Genomic DNA, 21,045 nt, shown 5'->3' with positions numbered 1-21,045 from the left:
TACAACAATCGGCTTCAGGAACTTACCTTCTTGGCTCACTACTGCTGTGCGTTGCAATTGGCGTGCCATTATCTGCATCCTAAAGCCTCTTGTTTCATCTTAAAGAGATTTCAGAGTTGGCAACACACTGGACAGGGAAAGATGAACCCCCTGTTCAGATGAGTCAGCACTTACTATTCCTCTGCCTCTGGAGTGGTCTCACTGTTACAGTAACCAAGCACTCAGGAAAGAGCCGACCAGCCTTGCCTGTGAGCTGTAAAGCTTCATCAACACATGGTGAAATCTGTTATCTGGAGCCCAATTCACCTGACCCCTGGTGTAGCCACAAGGGCCCTTTGACCCCTGCAAACTGCTCCCCATATTCACACACCATTCTGGCCACAGCAAATTTATTTGTAAAGACTTTCATTTGCAAGAAACTGAACCTCATTTCAAAACAGTTTAAGGAAAAAGTGTGAAGTTACTGGTTTTTGTAACTGGGATGCCCAGGAAGTGGATGATCTGAGGGACTTAAAGCTCGGCTTCCCTCTGGTCTTTGCCCCATTCTCTCCTGTGATACCAGATGTCTTGTTTCATGGAGTGGGAGAAGGGGCCATGTGGCCAGAGATCATTCTAGGCTTCCATCATCCCCAAAAGTTAGATGCATGCATATCACCTAAAATCCTAAATGGATAAAAAGTACCTGAAACCCTATCTCAGAAAAATCCTCAGTAGCGTGCTGTTTTGACCCAATTCTTTTCCAGGTGCAAAAGGGGAAGAGAAGGGTCACTGCCATGCACTCAGAGCTCTTGGGTGTTCAGTCTGTAGCCTAGGAAAATAAAAGGAACATTGTAGCTGGTTGTTTACAGTGAATTAAAGACTTGAATCAAATCTTTGTTGAAGAGTTTTCCTAGACGACTGCCAGCAAATTCTCATAACACTTTGGTTCATGAAACCGTGGGGACCTATGATATCCTTCCTTTCTCAATTACCTCCTTGGGCTGTTTCTGTCATGTTGTTAGTTTCTAAAGGTTGTTAGTCCTGGTTTGCTGTCTGCAGCCTCCCATCAAATGTCAAGTTCAGAAGTTCCTTTGAAAGACCATAATTAAGAAGGATCAACTTAATTTTAAAATAAACTGAGTTTTCAAGACAAATTGTTTTTTATGGCAAATTAACTTTTCTGTGTGAGATGAAGTCAGTTGCCAACTCCTGGGGTAATTGGCAAAATGTCACAAACAAGTGAATGGACATAAAAATGTGACAAAGGCCGGGCGCGGTGGCTCACGCCTGTAATCCCAGCACTTTGGGAGGCCGAGGCGGGCGGATCACAAGGTCAGGAGATCGAGACCACGGTGAAACCCCGTCTCTACTAAAAATACAAAAAATTAGCCGGGTGCGGTTGTGGGCGCCTGTAGTCCCAGCTACTCGGGAGGCTGAGGCAGGAGAATGGCGTGAACCCGGGAGGCGGAGCTTGCAGTGAGCCGAGATCGCGCCACTGCACTCCAGCCTGGGCGACAGAGCGAGACTCCGTCTCAAAAAAAAAAAAAAAAAAAAAAAAAAGTGACAAAATTTAACTTTAGATTTTACAGTAAAATGTTGTCATCTAAAATCCTTATCTAATGGTTAAATTTTATTTTATTTTTTCATCAAACCTGCCATATCCTATGCTTAGCTTAATGCCTACCACTTCTCCTAATGAATATCCAAGGTATTGTATTAAGCATATAGATAGATACATTGTAAATTGGGAAAACTGGGAAGGGAAGTCTTTACAGATATATTTCGAGAATAGAGGAAGGTTGTCTTAGCCTTCTTGATTTCAGAGCATAAATAAAATACTCCAGAATATAATGCAAAGATCGAATTTGAGTTTGGGGAAATGTTTGGTTGAAAGTTTTTCATGGTAGGTTAATCCTTTTCTTGCCTGCTTGGTTCTGATAGTACTCTGAGAACATTATTTATTTATTTATTTATTTTTTTGAGATGGAGTCTCTCTCTGTCACCCAAGCTGGAGTACAGTGGTGTGATCTTGGCTCACTGCAACCCCCTCCTTGCAGGTTCAAGTGATTCTCATGCTTCAGCCTCCCAAGGAGCTGAGATTACAGGTGTGCCCCACCACATCCAGCCAATTTCTGAATTTTTAGTAGAGATGGGGTTTCGCTGTATTGGCCAGGCTGGTCTCGAATTCCTGGCCTCAAGTGATCCGCCTGCCTCAGCCACCCAAAGTGCTGGGATTATAGGTGTGAGCCACCACACCCGGCCACATTATTGTCTTTATTTGATGATGTAGCTCACTTTTTAGTCACTGATGACTAATCGGATCTGTAATTCTTCCTGTAGAAAGTATAGGAGAGAATAAAAAACCTGTGTTGATCACTTGTTTTGGGACACATGTTATCCCTCTAGGTTCAAACTTCTTGCCAGATTTCAAGTCCCCTTTGAATACCTTGAAATTGGAACAAAATATTAAAGAAAAAAATCAGTTCCACAGAAGGAACAACAATCTCAACAAATGACCTTCCCAACAAATGGTCTTGGAACAATTGGATAACCATATGCTAAAAGATGAAGTTTAATCTACACTTCATGATATATACAAAAATTAACTCTAAATGAAAATATTAAGTCTAAAACTATAAAATTCTCCAAGAAAACATAGGAGAAAGTCATTATAACCTTAGGTTAGGCCAAAAATTATTAGATATGATACCAAAAGCATGATCTATAAAAGAAAAAAAGGCCAGGTGTGGTGGCTCATGCCTGTAATCCCAGCACTTTGAGAAGTCAAGGCAGGCAGATCACTTGAGCTCAGGAGTTCAAGACCAGCCTGGGCAACAGGGCAAAACCCCATCTCTATAAAAAATACAAAGATCAGCTGCGTGCGGTGCTGTGCGCCTGTAGTCCCAGCTGCTTGGGAGGCTGAGGTAGAATTGCTTGAGCCTGGGAGGTGGAGTTTGCAGTGAGCCGAGATCGTACCACTGCACTTGAGGCTAGGTAATAGAGTAAAACCCTGTTTCAAAAGAAGAAAAAAAAGAAAATGAATCTGACATTATCAAAATGAAATACTTTTGCTCTGCAAAATTTATTAAGAGACTGAAAAGACAAGCCACATACCAGGGGAAAGTATTTGCAAATCGCATAACACAGTGCTTTTTTTTTTTCTTCTTCTTTTTACAGAATCTCACTCTGTTGCCTAGGCTGGAGCGCAGTGGCACAGTCTTGGCTCACTGCAACCTCCGCCTTCAGGTTCAGGCAATTCTCCTGCCTCAGCCTCCCGAGTAGCTGGGATTACAGACCCACACCACCAAGCCTGGTTAATTTTTGTATTTTAGTAGAGACAGGGTTTCACCATGTTGGCCAGGCTGGTCTTGAACTCCTGACCTCAAGTGATCTGCCAGCCTTGACCTCCCAAATTGCTGGGATTACAGGCATGAGCCACAGCACTGAGGCCTGACACAGGGCTTGTATCTGGAATACATAAACAACTCCCAAAACTCAAAAATAAGAAAATAATTCTATAAAAATGCACAAAAGATTTAAACAGACATTTCACCATATGTGGATGGTAAATGAACACACAAAAAGATGCTCAACATGAGTAATCATTAGGGAAATGCAAATTAAAATCACAATGCAATTCGCCCATTATAACAGCTAAAATAAAAAAAATACCGACAATACCAAGTGCTGTCAAGAACACAGAGCAACTGGAACTTTCTCACCATGCTAGTGGGAATCAAAATGAAAATGTTTTCACTCAGGAAAAAAAGATTGTCAGTTTCTGTTTCCACTCAGGAAAAAAGATTGTCAATTTCTTTCTTTTTCTTTTCCTTTTTTTCAGACAAGGTCTCTCTCTGTCACCTGGGCTGGAGCGCAGTGGTGCGACCATGGCTCACTGCAGCCTCAACCTCCCAGGCTCAAGCAATCTTCCCACCTCAGCCTCCTGAATAGCTGGGACCACAGGTGCCCACCACCATGTCTGGCTAATTTTTTTTCTCTAACTCCCCACATTTGGTTTTTGAGGTTTTTGTTGTTTTGTTTTGTTTTCATAGAGACAGGGGTCTCACTATGTTGCCAGGGCTGGTCTTGGACTCCTGAGCTCAAGCAATCCTCCCACCTTGGCTTCCCAAAGTGCAGGGATTATAGGCATGAACCACTGTGACCAGCTTAGATTGGCAGTTTCTTTCTTTTTTTTTTTTTTTGAGACAGAGTCTTGCTCTGTCGCCCAGGCTGGAGTGCAGTGGCCAGATCTCAGCTCACTGCAAGCTCCGCCTCCTGGGTTCCCACCATTCTCCTGCCTCAGCCTCCCGAGTAGCTGGGACTACAGGCGCCCACCACCTCGCCCGGCTAGTTTTTTGTATTTTTTAGTAGAGACGGGGTTTCACCATGTTAGCCAGGATGGTCTCGATCTCCTGACCTCGTGATCTGCCCGTCTCGGCCTCCCAAAGTGCTGGGATTACAGGCTTGAGCCAACGCGCCCAGCCGGCAGTTTCTTATAGAGTTAAATATATATCTACCAAAAGACCTAGCAATAACACTTCTAGGTAGTTACCCTCTATTCACACTAAAACCTGTAAACAAGTGTTTATAGAAACATTATTCATAATCACAAAACAATGGAAACAACCCAAGTGTCCTTCAGTGGGTGAATGGATAAACTGTGGTATATCCATTCAGTGGAATACTATTCAGCAATAAAAAGGTACAAACTATTGGTAAAGGCAGTAGCAAGTATGAATCTCAAAAGCATTATGCTAATTGAAAAAAGAGAGTCTCTCAAAATATTACATCCTGTAGGATTCCACTTATATGACATTCTGGAAAAGGTAAAACTATAGAGACAGAGAATAGATCAGTGGTTGCCAAGGGCTAGGTGTTGGACAGGGCCTGACTACAAAGGGGCAGCACAAGGGAATTCTTTAGGAGTGTTGGCATTGTTCTCTATCCCATTTGTGGTGGTTGTTACAAGAATCTATGCATGTGTAAAAGTCCATAGAATGACAGAAACAAAAAAGTAAATTCTAATGTGTGTAAATTTTAAAAAACTTAAAAATCAACATGTCAAATTTTGCAGCTGACATGGTAATATTCCTTTAATAAATGTGTCATGGAAAAGAAGCCTATTTAAAATGAAAACAGATATACTGAATGTTTATTATACAGAACCATTTGTGTTTCCCTGGGTGAAGCGCTCTTTCTGATTCTTCAATGCAGTCTAAAGAATTCAGAAAATACTACCTAATAAAAGAGAAACAGTATGCATAGCAATTTTTGAAATTTTATTTTATTTTAAGTTTTGGGATACATGTGCAGGTTTGTTACATAGATAAATGTGTGCCATACTGGTTTGCTGCACCTATCAACCCATCACCTAGGTATTAAGCCCCGCATGCATTAGCTATTTATCCTGATGCTCTCCCTCCCCCGATGCATAGCAATTTTTAAGAACATCAAGAAAGAACTCACAGTAGGAAATGTGTGTAAATCCAGAAGACCAGAAATAAATTTGCTTGTCAACATGTATCAAATACCTTGGCAGAAAAATAGTTCTCATGGGCCAATTCTTTATGCTCTGAAGCAGCAGCTGGTCTCTTTTGTTAAAATAAGTTGTTCTTGGAATACACCTAGTTGATAGGCCTCTTAGAATTTGCCCTGCATTTTTCTTATGCAAAGGACTTTATGTAAAAAGTTGGCGTGATAGAATATGAGAATGGTTGATGATGTGACAGTTATAGTTCTTGCTGCTTAGCAAAATACAATGCATCATGTGTGTGTGCATGTGTGTGTGTGTGTGTGTGTGTGTGTAGAATCTCCTGTGCTTATTTGTATGTATAAATAGATAATACATTAGTATGATCTGACATTCTGTAGGTGCCAAAGCTGCTATTTATTAGTCAGAACACTTCTGTGGGACTGTGCCAGCCATTTATAACTGGTACCCATTTTGATTGATCAGTGCCAAAGGCCATATGAGTTATTAAATATGTTCAGTATAAATCCTGTAAGACTATCAACCAAAAAAATCTCCCTTTTTCTACCAGCCTACCCCCCCTATATTTTCTGTAATCTTCAACACAGAGACAAAAAGGCCTTTTAATATTGGGTTACATGAAGTTGGGTAGAGGTGGGTATTTTAATTACTTTAATCATGTATAACAATGTGAAACAGACATATCTCACCCCAAATCTGTCTCTGACAGTCCTCCAGCCTTTCTTCCAGGGGTCTCTTTCTTTCCATTTGTGTTCCCTTCTCCTTGCAGTCACGCTGAAAGCATGCCCCCTCCTGATGTTAATCTGGGACCTGATAAACATCCTACTGTGGGATGAGATAAACTTTCTCATCCCACAGTGACCATCCCCTGGAATATTATTGCTGTGAGCTTGGGGCTACAAAAAGACACATGACAAATCTGGCAGCTCTTCTGAAAGCAGCAGTTTTTCTTCTTTTCCTTTCTTTTCTTTTCTTTTCTTTCTGTCTCTCCCTCTCTCTTTCTTTCTTTCTTCTTTCTTTCTTTTCTCCTCCTCCTTCTCCTTCTCCTTCCTCTCCTTCCTTCCTTTCTTCCTTCCTTTCTTTCTTTTCTTTCTTTCTTTCTTTCTTTCTTTCTTTCTTTCTTTCTTTCTTTCTTTCTCTTTCTTTTTCTTTCTTTCTTTCTTTCTCTCTCTCTCTTCTTCTTCTTCTACTTCTTCTTCTTCTCCTCCTCCTTTCTTCCTTCCTTCTTTCCCTTCCCTTTCCCTTCCTTCCTTCCTTCTTTCCTTTCTCTCTTCTCTCCTTCCTTCCTTCCTTCCTTCCTTCCTTCCTTCCTTCCTTCCTTCCTTCTCTTCTTTCTTTTTCTTTTTTTAAACAAGGTTTTGCTCTGTCTCCCAGCTGGAGTGCAGCAGCCATGGCTCACTGCAGCCTCAACCTCCGGGGCTCATGCGATCCTCCTGCCTCAACTTCCCGAGTAGCTAGGACTACAGGCATGCACCACGATGCCTGCTAATTTTTGTATTTTTTTGTAGAGATCGTTGCAGGGGGGTCTTATTATGTTGCCCAGGCTTATCTCCAACCCCTGGGCTCAAGCATCTGCCCACCCTGGGCTCCAAAAGTGAGCCACCACACCCGGTAAAACACTTAAAATGTCACTTTAGGTCCTGTGGGAAGAGCAGTGTGGAGGTGGGCTGAGGTTAGAAGGTGCAGAGAGTGAAAGAAGATTGTGGGCTGAGTATTGGACATCTGTTCTTGAATAGTCCCTGGGCCTGCCATAGGAAAGGAAGTTCTCCTGGGTAAGTGATTGGACTTTTCCTTCTCCTCTAATAACATTTTTTCTTGGGCTGTCGCCGAACCTTAGGATTCTGGTTCATCCCTTATTCAGACCAGGTTAGCTTTTCCCTGCTCTCACCTGGCCATCTCACCTAGGCACAGAAGACCTGGCTTTCATAACAGATAGCTTTCTCCCTGAGGGGCGAACTCTGCCAGCAGTTGAAGGAGTGATTCCTTTCCACTAATTCTTGCACAGTTCCCATGAATTTGAAGGTAAAACAAAAAACGTGAAACTTTGAGCTCATTGTGAGCAATGTTAAGTGTTTACTCTCCTTTACCTTCAGAATTCCCTTGGGAATGTTTGGAAAACAGTGCTTTAGGGCTTTAACAAAGTTAAACACTGATGGAAGGGGTTTTGTGCACTTAAAATAAAATCCAAACTCCTCTTTAGGCACAGTAGTATCCGGTCCCTTGGTACCTCTCTGGCCTCTTCCATCCAGTCTCTCCTTTGATCCACTGTGATCCAGAGACTTTGAGCTTCTTGCAGTTCCTAGAATATTTAGAGCTCTTTCCAGCCCCAGGGACTTTGCACTTGCTGTTCCCTTTGCCTGGGATGCTCCTCTGCATGTTCTGCCCTTGTCTGGCTCTTGCTCTTCCTTCCCTCCAATGCCATATCCTCAATGAAGTTTTTGCTGATTTCTCTTCCTGATGCACTCCCTACCCCTGTTCATCTTTATCCCAACATCTCCTTTGCTTCCTTCATAGCACTTACCGTAATCTAATACTTTTATGTGTCACATTTTAATATCTGTTTCCCCCACTGGACCAAAAGCTCCAGGAGGATAGGGACCAGGACTGTTTCATTTGTTGGTACATCACTGGGAAGTGGCACAGTGCTGGGCTTTTAGTAGGATCTCAATATGTAAATACTGAATGAATGATTGAATTGAGTATAATGCATGCCCCTCCAAGGGATTCCTGAAGATACAAAAGCTTCCTTATCAAGGAATGAAGTTCTGATAGTAGAAAGATAGCATAGGGTTGATATTTTAGATCAATGAAGTCTTCTAGTGTGATACTTCCAGTTACGGCCATCTGCTATGCTGACCCAGAAGGCTGACAGAACTCTTTTTGCAGGAGGTTAAAAAAAATTCTGGGCCAGGCACTGTGGCTCACACCTGTAATCCCAGCACTTTGGGAAGCCAAGGTGGATGGCTTGCTTGAGGCTAGGAGTTTGAGACCAGTCTGGGCAACATGGCAAAACCCCATCTCTACTAAAAATAAAAAAATTAGCTGGGAGTGGTGGCACACGCCTGTAGTTCCAGCTACTTGGGAGGCTGAGGAAGGAGGATCACTTGAACCTGGGAGGTGGAGGTTGCAGTGAGCCAAGATCGCAACTGCTTTCCAACCTGGGTGATGGAGCGAGACTCTGTCACCAAAAAAAAAAAAAAAAAAAAAAAAAAAAAAAATTCTGACGACTAAAGATTAGCTTTTGAGGACCCTTAGTAAGGTTTGTTCAACCACAGGCATCACTTTTGAAGACATGGGACTGTATTTATTTTGTTTCCAAAATTTTAGATTCGGAGCAGTAGAAAATGATCACACACTTCACGATATATCAGTCTTTCAGAGAAGGCATAGTCCTTAACACTTGTTGATGACTTTTAAGTTGATTCTCTTTCAAACAGATTTTTTTCTTTAATCCACAGGTTACGGTTCTTATCTGAGTGAATACACATGGCTCTGTTACGAAAAAGTAAGATTACAACTTTTGAAAATAATGATTTAAAAACAGATATTTGGGGAGGATGGTTTTGAGGCTCGGGCTTGGCTTTTTTCTTCTTTCTTGGATTATCTTTGATTTTCATGGATAGTTTTCCCACAGGCACTTTTTGGCATCATCATTTCTGGATGATTCCCATGGAGAGTTGTTCAGTATTTTAGTCAGAAGTGAACTTATTGGCTGGGCGCACTGGCTCACGGCTATAATCCTAGCACCTTGGGAGGCCGAGGTGGGCGGATCAGTTGAGCTCAGGAGTTTGAGACCAGCTTGAGTAACATGGCGAGACCCCATCTCTACAAAAAATACAAAAATTAGCCAGGCGTGGTGGCGGGCACCTGTAGTCTCAGCTACTCAGGAGGCTGAGGCAGGAAGATCACTTGAGCCTGGGAGGCAGAGGCTGCAGTGAGCTGAGATCGCACCACTGCATGCCAGCCTGGGAGACAGAGTGAGACCCCGTCTCAAAAAAAAAGAAAAGAAGAAGAAGTGGAAGTGAACTTACAACAGGGATCATATAGTTCTATAAAACTTGCAAAAATAACGCATTTTCTCATTCGGAATAAATATTCATGTTTGTAGCTAATTTAGCATTTGTAATTTGTGATTTTGTATTCTTAGTCTTAAAGAGTCACCTCAAATCTTCAGACCCATCAGAACCTGGATTTGCCTCTGATTTTAGATCCAGTAGTTTGTGAATTTGAGGAGAAACATAGTAACTTAATTCTGTGACTGTCAGGGTAGAGTTGCCAGATTCAGCAAACATAGACACAGGACAGGACAACCAGTTGAATTTAAACTTCAGATAAACAACAAATAATTTTTTAGTATAAGTATGTCCCAAATATTGCATGAGACACACTTGTCTGGGTAATTTTTGTATTTTTAGTAGAGACGGGTTTTCACCATGTTGGCCAGGCTGGTCTTGAACTCCTGACCTCAAGTGATCCACCCGCCTCAGCCTCCCAAAGTGATGGGATTACAGGCGTGAGCCACTGTGCCTGGCTGTGGCAGGTGAATATTAATCGAACCTGTTGATAAACTGTAGAATTTTGTCCATTTTCTGTCCATTTTCTGCTTCTCTATAATTTTGTTTTAAACTGAGTCTAGTATCTGATTGTCCCTGGCTGAATCTGATAATCCATTAAGGCAGGGAGGAACTGGGTGTCAGCAAAATAGAATCATAGCCTCAGGATGTAGCTTTGGAAGGCATCCATGGAGACTCTTTTACAAATGGGAAGACAAAGGCATAGAGGCCAAAAAATAGATGCATATGAAGTCAATAGATTAAGTCTCTTGATGCATAAAAATAATAAAAAAAAATACAGGCTGGGTGCGATGGCTCATGCCTGTATTCCCAGCACTTTGGGAGGCTGAGGCAAGTGGATTGCCTGAGTCCAGGAGTTCAAGACCAGCCTTAGCAACATGGTGAGACCCCATCTCTACTAAAAAAAATACAAAAAAGTAGCCAGATGTGGTGATGTGTCTATACTCCCAGCTACTTGGGAGGCTGAGGTAGAGAATCACCTGAGTTTGGAAGGTTGAGGTTACAGTGAACCGAGATCACACTGCTGCACTCCAGCCAGGGCAACTGAGGTGAGACCCCATCTCAAAAAAAAAAAAAAGATAAAATAAAATAATAACAACAGTGGTACATAACCATTTGTAAAGTCTTTATCGGGCCTGCATTGCCTTGGTTAACTCTCAAAACAGTAGTACAAGGTAATGCTTATTATTACAATCTCCATTCAGCAGATAAGCACACCAAGCTCAGAGAGGTTAAGATACCCCTCGGCCATATAGCTAGGAGGTGGTAGAAAGGAGATTTGAATCTGACTTCAAATTCACACCTTCTTCCCTTCTACCAACTTTTCCCAAACTTTAGGTAGGTGTGCACTACACATGCCACCATGCATCTTCTCAATTTTTCATCAGTTGTGTTCCTTCTGTCCTAAACGTTACTTAATATTTTCTTTAGGCCAGGCACAGTGGCTCATGCCTGTAATTTCAGCACTTCGGGAGGCCGAGGTGGGCGGATCACCTGCGGTCAGAAGTTCAAGATCAGCCTGGCCAACGTGGGGAAACCCTGTCTCTACTAAAAATACAAAAATTAGCCAGGCATGGTGGTGGAGGCCTCCCAGTTACTTGGGAGGCTGAGGCAGGAGATTCGCTTGAACCCAGGAAGCGGAGGTTGCAGTGAGCCAAGACTGTGCCATTGCACTCCAGCCTGGGCAATAAGAGCAAAACTCTTATCTCAAAAAAATTTTTTTTTCTTTGACTAATTTTTAAAATTTATACTTCATAATAGAAAGTTTTTATCCTTACTGTAAATGAAAACAGAATGATCGCCTATCATTAAAAAAAAGGTAGCTTTAAACACGTATACAATTAGAAGAATGTGATTCAATTCTGGGTAGCTTTTGTTGCGTTCCTGCACATAAAATCAGAAAGACTGACTTTCTCATATGGTGATTAAATATTAATGCTATGAACATGAACTTCCTCAGTCATTTCATGCACAACTGGTGCTATGTGTTCCATATTCAAGAAAACACTGTTTTACACCACTCTACTTCTCAGCAGATCCCAAGGGCCAACATCACTGGAACAAACAGACCTGGAGGCTTGGAGGCATTGGGGTCTTCTGTTTACCCAGGGCAAGAATGTTCCCTTCCTTCCTTCCTTCCTTCCTTCCTTCCTTCCTTCCTTCCTTCCTTCCTTCCTTCCTTCCTTCCTTCCTTCTCTCTCTCTCTTTCTTTCTCTTTCTCTTTCTCTTTCTCTCTCTCTCTCTCTCTCTCTCTTTCTTTCTTTCTTTCTTTCTTTCTTTCTTTCTTTCTTTCTTTCTTTCTTTCTTTCTTTCTTTCTTTCTTTCTTTCTTTCTCTCCCTCTCTCTTTCCTTCCTTCTTCTTCTTTTCCTTTTTCTTTCTTTCTCACAGAGTCTCCCTTTGTCGCCCAGACTGGAGTGCAGTGGCACAATCTCAGCTCACTGCAACCTCCACCTCCCAGGTTCAAGTGATTCTCCCACCTCAGCCTCCTGAATAGCTGGGACTACAGGCATGCGCAACACTCGGCTAATTTTTGTATTTTTAGTAGAGACCGGGTTTTGTCATGTTGGCCAGGCTGGTCTCAAACTCCTGGCCTCCAGTGATCCACCCTCCTTGGCCTCCCAAAGTGCTGGGATTACAGGCGTGAGCCACCGCACCCGGCCTGCACATCATCCTTGACCAAGGGTTGAATTAACTGAGAAGCAACTGTGTCATAATGGCTAAGAACATGTATTTGTAATTACTACTGGCTCAAAAGAAGAATCACATAAATTCAACAAAATAAAAGCCACATACAGCAGACCCACAGCTAGTATCATACTAAATGGGGAAAAACTGAAAGCCTTTCCTCTTACATCTGGAACACGACAAGGATGGCTGCGTTTCACCATTGTTATTCAACATTGTACTGGAAGCCCTAGCTAGAGCAATCAGACAAGCAAAAGAAATAAAGGGCATCCAAATAGGAAAGGAAGAACTCAAATTATCCGTGTTTGCAGATGATATGTTTTTGTTTTGTTTTATTTTGGAGAAAGGTCTTGCCGTATTGCCCAGCGGTGTGATCTTGGCTCACTGCAACCTCCACCTCCCAGGTTCAAGCAATTCTCATGCCTCAGCCTCCCAAATAGCTGGGATTACAGGCATGCACCATCCCGCCCAGCTAATTTTTGTATATTTAGTAGAGATAGGGTTTCACCATATTGCCCTGGCTGACCTTGAACTCCTGGCCTCATGTGATCTGCCCACCTCAGCCTCCCAAAGTGCTGGGATTACAGGTGTGAGCCACTACACCTGGCCAATATAATCTTATATTTGGAAAATTCTAAAGACTCCAGCAAAAAACTGTTAGAACTGATATACAAATTCAGTAAAGATGCAAGACCCCTGAGCAACAATAGTGTTCCAGGTTAATTCTTTCTGTTTGTTTGTTTTTGTATTTGAGACAGGGTCTAGCTCTGTCACCTAGGCTGGAGTAATCTTGGCTCACTGCAGCCTCCGCCTCCCAGGCTCAAGCTATCCTCCTATCTCAGCCTCCTTAGTAGCTGGGAATACAGGTGCATGCCACCATACCCAGCTAATTGTGTGTGTGTGTGTGTGTTTGTGTGTGTGTGGAGAGAGGGTGCCACTCTGTTGCCCAGGCTGGTCTCGAAACTCCTGAGCTCAAGTGATCCACATGCCTCGGCCTCCCAAAGTACTGTTATTACAGGCATAAGCTACCACACCTGGCCAGGTTAATTCTTTATATGCTCTCTGCTTATAGAAAGGTCTCAGACACCACTCTGTGTCATGGAAGGAATCTACTCACACTACCATTCTAAACTTTGTCACGTGATTTCAGGTTCGTAGGTTCAACGTTAATGTGTTTCCATTTCTATTTCAGTTAATCAGGTGCTGCTGTTCCTTCTGATCGTGACCCTCTGTGTGATTCTGTATAAGAAAGTTCATAAGGGGACTGTGTCCAAGAATGATGCAGGTGAGCGGACATGGAATTCATTGAGTTGGGATACCCAGGAATGTGGTTTGAATGTGTTCCTCTAGGTCCTTTCAATAGCTGGGTTCAGGGACAAGTGACAGCTTGGTCAACTCCCAAGGACCTGCTAGTAGAATATCTGCCCTAGAACACCTTTTCAGTTGAGACCTAGGATGGTCGGTGCTATTCAAACTTTAGCATGTGTGAGAGTTGCATGGAGAGCTTGTTAAAACATAGCACTGGGCCTGCCTGCGTGGTGTAGGATCAGTAGGTATGGGGTGGGGCCTCAAGATTTGCATTTCCAATAAGCTCCTGGTTGAGGCTGATGCTGTGGGTTCTTGGACCACAGGGTGAGTGCACTGCTCCACACCCCATCTCTTTGGAGCTTCTCAATGACTTTGCTTATGGAAACCGCCCTCTCTCTCCTCTCCCTGCTGGTTCATTCCCATCAGTGCAAGTCAGCCTCATAACTCTCAACTTGAAAATGGCCCTTCATTGGCCCTTTGTTCTCTCCCAGCTATACTGAGAGCCTTGTTTCCCTCCTCGGGGGTGAATTGCCTGAGATGGCACCTTCACAACTCCAATGCACACACAAAGTCAACTTCCATAAAAATCAAGAAGCACTGTTTATTACATTTTTAATTAATTTACTTTTTTTTTTTTGAGACAGAATCTCACTTTGTTGCCCTGGCTGGAATACAGTGGCACAATAGCAGCTCACTGCAGCCTCGACCTCCAGGGCTTAAGCAATCCTCTGGCCTCAGCACCCCCAGGAAGTTGAGACTACAGGAGTGTGCCACCACATCCAGCTAATTTTTTGTACTTTTTGTAGAGATGGGTTTCGCCATGCTGCCCAGGTTGGTTTTGAACTCCTGGGCTCAAGCTGTCCTTCCACCTTGGCCTCCCCAAGTGCTGGGATTACAGGAATGTGCTACCGTGCCCAGCTGATTTACATTTTATATCAATCAAACAAATACACACTTATGGGCTGGCGATGGTGGCTCACACTTGTAATCCAGCACTTTGGGAGGCTAAGGCAGGAGGATCACTTGAGTCCAGGTGCTTGAGACCAGCCCAGCCTAGGCAACAAAGCAAGACCCTGTCTGCATGCACACAAAAAATTACCTGGGCATGGTGGGGCATGCCTGTAGTCCCAGCTACTTGGGAGGCTGGAATGAGAGTATTACTTGAGCCTAGGAGGTCTAAGCAGCAGTGAGCCCTGATAGTGCCACTACACTCCAGCTTGGATGATAGAGTGAGACTCTGAATACAGTTACTTGGTGTGTTACATACATTTATTCCACAGTTTGTTTGTTTGTTTTTTCAGCCAGACACTTAGGGACTGGAAACACAGCAGTGAACAAAACAACATCCCTATTCCCAGGATGCTTGCATTTCTTTCTGATTATATTTTGTAATTTAAAAATTCATTTAAAAATAATTAAAAACATGTATAATCTAATCTAAATGAAAATAGAATCTGCAAAGAGAATGATTTTCACACAAAGACATATATACAGAAGCTCTTAGGGCATAATTCATAGTAGCCCCAAACTGGAAACAATTCACATGTACATCAACTAGTGAGGAATGCAAAAAATGTAATTCATCCCACACAATGAAATACTTTTCGGCAGTAAAAAGAAACAAATGACTGATACAAGCTGCAATATGGATAAACCTGAAAAAAAATTATGCTAAATAAAAGAAGTCAGACCCAAAAGACCATATATTGTATGAGTCCATCTGTATGAAATTTCTAGAAAGGGAAAATCTATGGAGACACAGAGCAGATCAGTGGTTGCCTAGAGCTGGGAGTGGGAATGGATTGACTGCAGACCAGCCAGCTCATTGGAACTTTTTAAAGCTAGATCGTGGTGATGGTTGTGCAATAAATTTACTAAATACTATTGAACTGTACACTTACAATGGGTAAATTGAAAAAAATCTGTATTCATTTGCTTGGGCTGCCATAACAAAATAGCACAGACTAGGTGGCTAGACCATAGACACATATTTTCTCTGGTTCTGGAGGCTGGAAGTCCAGGATCAAGGTGCGAGCTGGTTTGGTTTCTCCTGAAGTCTCTCTCCTTGGCATGCAGATGGCCGCCTTCTTGCTGTGTTCTCACGTGGCCTTTTCTCTGTGCTGCACTCCTGGTTGTGACCCTCTGCGTGATTCTGCTCTTTTCCTCCTCTTATCAAGACACCAGTCTTACTGGGATAAGGCCTACCAAATGGCTTCATTTTAACTTAATTGCCTCTTTAAAGGCTCTGTCTCCAAGTGCGCTGACATCCTGAGATGCTGGGAGCTAAGACGTTAACAAATGGACTCTGGAGGACACAATTCAGTCCATAGCAGTATGTACACCTCAATAAGCTGTTCTAAAAGAGAGAGAGAGAAGGAAGTCACGTAAAGACAAATGTCGTCTGAACTGACTCCACTCTTCACGCTTCAATCCCTGCTCATAAACCAAAACATTCGCTCAGCTAATCCCACCACAGACTCCCTTCTTCAGAGAAGGAAGTGGATAGGGTTTAAAACAGTTGTTAAAACAGCTCTAAAGAAATGCACATCCTGACTGACTAATCAGACCTATACAGAGAAAGAAAGCATTTGGACCACATGAATGGATCCGTTATCACATGTTTATCCATTCCGTGTTAAAATTTAAAAAAAAATCAATGTTATAAAATACCATTCAAATGAATGTAGTGTTGGTATGGAAGAATGCTTGTGGTATGTTAAGTGGGAAAAGGAAGTTGCAGAAGAGACTGAAAAGTATGATTCCATTTTGGCTTTTAAATAATAAGTGTTTAAGGTATATATTCTTTTTTTTTTTTTTTTTTTTTTGAGACAGAGTTTCACTCTTGTTGCCCAGGCTGGAGTGTAATGGTGCCATCTCGGCTCACCACAACCTCCGCCTTCAGGTTCAAGCGATTCTCCTGCCTCAGCCTCCCAAGTAGCTGGGATTACAGGTATGCCCCACCATGCCTGGCTAATTTTGTATTTTTAGGAGAGACGGGGTTTCTCCATGTTGGTCAGGCTGGTCTCAAATGCCTGACCTCAGATGATCTGCCCACCTCAGCCTCCCAAAGTGCTGGGATTGCAGGTGTGAGCCACTGCGCCTGGCCCAGGTATATATGCTTTAGTATTACCATGAAGAAGGGTTTAGGGGGCACACACCACACTGGTTGTGTTATATATTGTTATAAAGCAGATGTCTACTTTCGGAGTGGGAGTGAGAGGTCTGCAGAAAACAGTCACAATTTACCAAATACTCTTCTCTTTGGGCTGAAATTTTTTCAATAATTGCATATTATTTTTTATAATTTAAAAAACATTAATTCAAAGAACTAGTGTTCTAAGTTAATGTCCAGAGGTCCTGTGAAGTCCTATGTTCAAGTAAGACATGGTGGCATTCTCTGTAATATCTCCATTGTGACATTGCATGTAATCTCCCAGTACTTTTCTTGTGATTAGTGTGCTGGTCACTCACAGCTGTCCCACTTGGGGAGAGGTAAGCTGATACACTTGGCTAAAACAATCCTTATTTGAAATGCATTCTGAGTCATGGCATTAGGAGAGCAGACATTTCCTTTCTTCTAGGAATAGGCGTGGCTTGATCAGAGCTGCTTATGGAATGGACAAAGGCAGTATCATTTCTATTCCATTCTGCCAGTATTGTGATGTTTAATATTTTTGTTAGGCACCAAATAGTTTCCCATAGCCAACCTTTTAATGCTTTGGCTCAGGCACCAGTTGGTACAATTAATCCGAATAGTGGAGCGGATAATTCCTAAAGAAACTGCAAGGATGGAGCATTGATGAAGAAGGTACAGTTGATAAGCCTTTCCGCCACATTTCTCCAGTGTGCGTTTGTCCTTTCTGTCCAGGGGAAACTTTTTGGCAGAGAACAGCATTTTTGGCTTGGGTTAGTGCTCAGTTTCTCTACCTGGCAGAGGCCCCTAAGGAGCGTGGCAGTGTCATGTGTTGGCAGCAGAGCTGGACACTCAATGTTTGACCTTCTTCTGGAGCGTCCCCTCTTTTATGAGGACACTTTCCTTTTACCTTGTGCTTCCCACTGTCTGATGAAGGCCTCTGCCTGAGTCTGGCAGCCAGGCACAGCCCCAGCTTTTTGACCCTTCTCTCTTATTCCTCAAGGGCCCCGTTTTCTGAAGCTCATTTATCAATTCCATTTAGTTCATTCCAACAAACTTTCATTAAGCACTTCCAAAGTGCCAGACTCAGTGGGGATAGTATAATGAGCTTATAGTCTAGTGGAGGAGACAGACACATAAATAGATTCTTCCAGTGCATTGTGGCAAGTGCTCAAATAGAGATATCTAATATTCACCCATCTGTTCAGATTGTATTGAAAATCTATGTGCCAGGCACTAGGACAGCTGCAGAGGATACAGAGATGAACAAGATACCCGCCCTCACAGAGTTCCTAGTATAATAGGAGAAAGAGGGAAGACATGCAACCAAATAAATTCCAATGCAATTAATAAATTCAACCATAGGCAAGGCCACAGCATAGAGAAGATATGTGTTAATTTGTGTAGGGAGCTGTTAAAAGCTTCCCAGAGGATATGATGTTGACACTGCATTTGGAATGACTATGTAAGAGTTAGCCATGCAGAAAAGGATATTGAAAGCATTCCAGACATTGGGAACATCATGTGCAAAGGCACTAAGATAAGAGTAGTGTTCAGGGAACCACGAGGAGTTTGATGTTGCTAAAATAGAAGGAGGTGAGGCTGGAGAAGTGAGCAGGGGCTAGATCATGAGGGGCCTTGTGTGCCAGGCGAAGAAATGTGGCTTTACCTTTTAGGAACCAATGAGGAACTTTCCAGCAATGAAGAAACATAGATAAATTCGCATTTGTGGCCGATCACTTCACGGGCAGCAGGTAACATGTCACATGATACCTCCATAAGATTATAACTTAGTCCAAAAGGAATAATCCTTAAGAAACTTTTTTTGGGGTTTGTTTATAAAAATAACTCATGGTTTGTATTAGTCTGTTTTCATGCTGCTGATAAAGACATACCTAAGACTGAGGGAAAAAAGAGGTTTAACCAGACTTTCAGTTCCACATGACTGGCGAGGCCTCAGAATCACGTGGGAGGCAAAAGGCACTTCTTATATGGCAGCAGCAAAAGAAAATGAGAGATGCAAAAGTGGAAATCCCTGATAAAACCATGAGATCTCATGAGATTTATTCACTACCATGAGAACAGTATGGGAGAAATCACCCCCATGATTCACATTCTCTCCCACTGGGTCCCTCCCACAACATGTGGGAAATGTGGGAGTACAATTCAAGATGAGATTTGGATGGGGACACAGAGCCAAACCATATCATTCCGCCCCGGTCCCTCAAAATCTCATGTCCTCACATTTCAAAACCAATCATGCCTTCCTAACAGTCCCCCAAAGTCTTAACTCATTTCAGCATTAACTCAAAACTCCACAATCCAAAGTCTCATCTGTGACAAGTTCCTTCTGCCTATGAGCCTATAAAATCAAAAGCAAGCTGGTTACTTCCTCTTCCTAGATACAATCGGGGTACAGGTATTTGGTAAATACAGCCATTCCAAATGGGAAAAATTGGCCAAAACAAAGGGGTTACAGGCCCCATGCTTGTACAAAATCCAGCAGGGCAGTCAAATTTTAAAGCTCCAAAATGATCTCCTTTGGCTCTAGGTCTCACATCCAGGTCATGCTGAAGCAAGAGGTGGGTTCCCATGGTCTTGGGCAGCTCTACCCTGTGGCTTTGCAGGATACAGCCTCCCTCCCAGCTGATCTCACAGGCTGGCATTGAGTATCTGTAGCTTTTCCAGCAACGGTGCAAGCTGTCAGTGGATCTCCCATTCTGGGATCTGGAGGATGGTGGCCCTCTTCTCACAGCTCCACTAGGCAGTGCCCCAGTAGGGACTCTGTGTGGGGGCTCTTACCCCACATTTCCTCTGCACTACCCTAGCAGAAGTTCTCCATGAGGCTCCCGCCCCTGCAGCAAACTTCTGCCTGGGCATCCAGACATTTCCTTACATCTTCTGAAATGTAGGTGGAGGTTCCCAAACCCCATTTTTTTACTTCTGTGCACTCAGAGGCTCAACACCATGTGGAAGCTGCCGACACTTGGGGCTTGCACCTTCTGAAGCCACAGCCCAAGTTCTATGTTGGCCCCTTTCAGCCATGGCTGGAGTGGCTGGGTCGCAGGGCACCATGTCCCTAAGCTGCATACAGCACAGGACCCTGGGCCCAGCCCACAAAACCATTTTCTCCTAGGCCTCTGGGCCTGTGATGGGAGGGGCAGCTGTGAAGACCTCTGACATGCCCTGGAGACATTTTCCCCATTGTCTTGGGGATTCACATTTTCCTCATTGTTACTTGCGCAAATTTCTGCAGCCAGCTTGAATTTCTCCTTAAAAAATGTTTTTTGTTTTTTTTTTCTATCACATTGTCAGGCTGCAAATTTTCTGAACTTTTATGCTCTACTTCCTTTATAAAACTGGAATGCCTTTAACAGCATCCAAGCCACCTCTTGAATGCTTTGCTGCTTAGAAATTTCTTCTACCAGATATCCTAAATTATCTCTCTCAAGTTCAAAGTTCCACAAATCTCTAGAGCAGGGGCAGAATCCCCCTGGTCTCTTTGCTAAAACATGACAAAAGTCACCTTTGCTTCAGTTCCCAACAAGTTTCTCACGTACATCTGAGACCACCTCACCCTGGACCTTATTGTCCATGTCTCTAACTGGCTTTTGGTCAAAGCCATTCAAAAGTCTCTAGGAAGTTCCAAGCTTTCCTACATTTTCCTGTCTTCTTCTGACCCCTCCAAACTGTTCCAACCTCTGTTTGTCACCCAATTCCAAAGTTGCTTCCATATTTGTTGATATCTTTTCAGCAACGTCCCACTCTACAGGTACCAATTTACTGTATTAGTCCGTTTTCATGCTGCTGATAAAGACATACCTGAGACTGAGAAGAAAAAGAGTTTTAATTGGACTTACAGTGCCACATGACTGGAGAGGCCTCAGAATCATGGCAGGAGGCGAAAGGCACTTCTAACATGGCAGCAGCAAGAGAAAGTGAGAGATGCAAAAGCAGAAATCCCTGATAAAACTATCAGATCTCATAACACTTACTCACTACCATGAGAACAGTATAGGGAAAACCACCCCCATGATTCACATTATCTCCCACTTGGTCCCTCCCACAACATGTGGGAATTATAGGGGTACAATTCAAGATGAGATCTGGGTGAGGACACAGAGCTGTACCATATCATGGTTACTTTAGTCACTTTGGAAAGTATAAGAAATATAAATAAAATCAAAATCACTCCTAACTCCATAAATAGACATAGGTCCATTTGCAAATATGTACGTATCAAATTGTGATCAAATACTAGAGATAATTTTGTATTTTCCTCCTTAACAGTGTTTTATGAGCATTCTCTCATGTCAGTATATATATTGTGAAAACAAAATTATTCTAGTGGTGGAAATTTCAGATGCAGTAGCTA

At 42.8% G+C, this 21,045-nt stretch overlaps 1 protein-coding gene across 9 annotated transcripts in view; it reads left to right on the top strand.

Annotated features, from left to right (window-relative positions):
• Positions 1 to 21,045, top strand: part of GLT8D2 (glycosyltransferase 8 domain containing 2) — a 74,153-nt gene that overhangs the window by 36,157 nt on the left and 16,951 nt on the right. For 8 of the 9 annotated variants that reach the window (XM_074007644.1, XM_005572056.4, XM_045365809.2 and 5 more), the window contains 2 exons: positions 8,929 to 8,975; positions 13,422 to 13,514. In XM_074007644.1, coding sequence (XP_073863745.1) covers positions 8,957 to 8,975; positions 13,422 to 13,514 — 112 coding nt within the window. In that variant the 5' untranslated portion in view covers positions 8,929 to 8,956. The remainder of the gene's footprint in view (positions 1 to 8,928; positions 8,976 to 13,421; positions 13,515 to 21,045) is intronic. The other variant, XM_015430647.3, reaches the window with a different exon arrangement.

Source organism: Macaca fascicularis, chromosome 11 (genome assembly GCF_037993035.2).
Source record: "Macaca fascicularis isolate 582-1 chromosome 11, T2T-MFA8v1.1".
Lineage (NCBI taxonomy): Eukaryota > Metazoa > Chordata > Mammalia > Primates > Cercopithecidae > Macaca > Macaca fascicularis.
The sequence above is the reverse complement of the archived record's forward strand: the minus strand, read 5'-3'. Positions and strand labels throughout refer to the sequence as shown.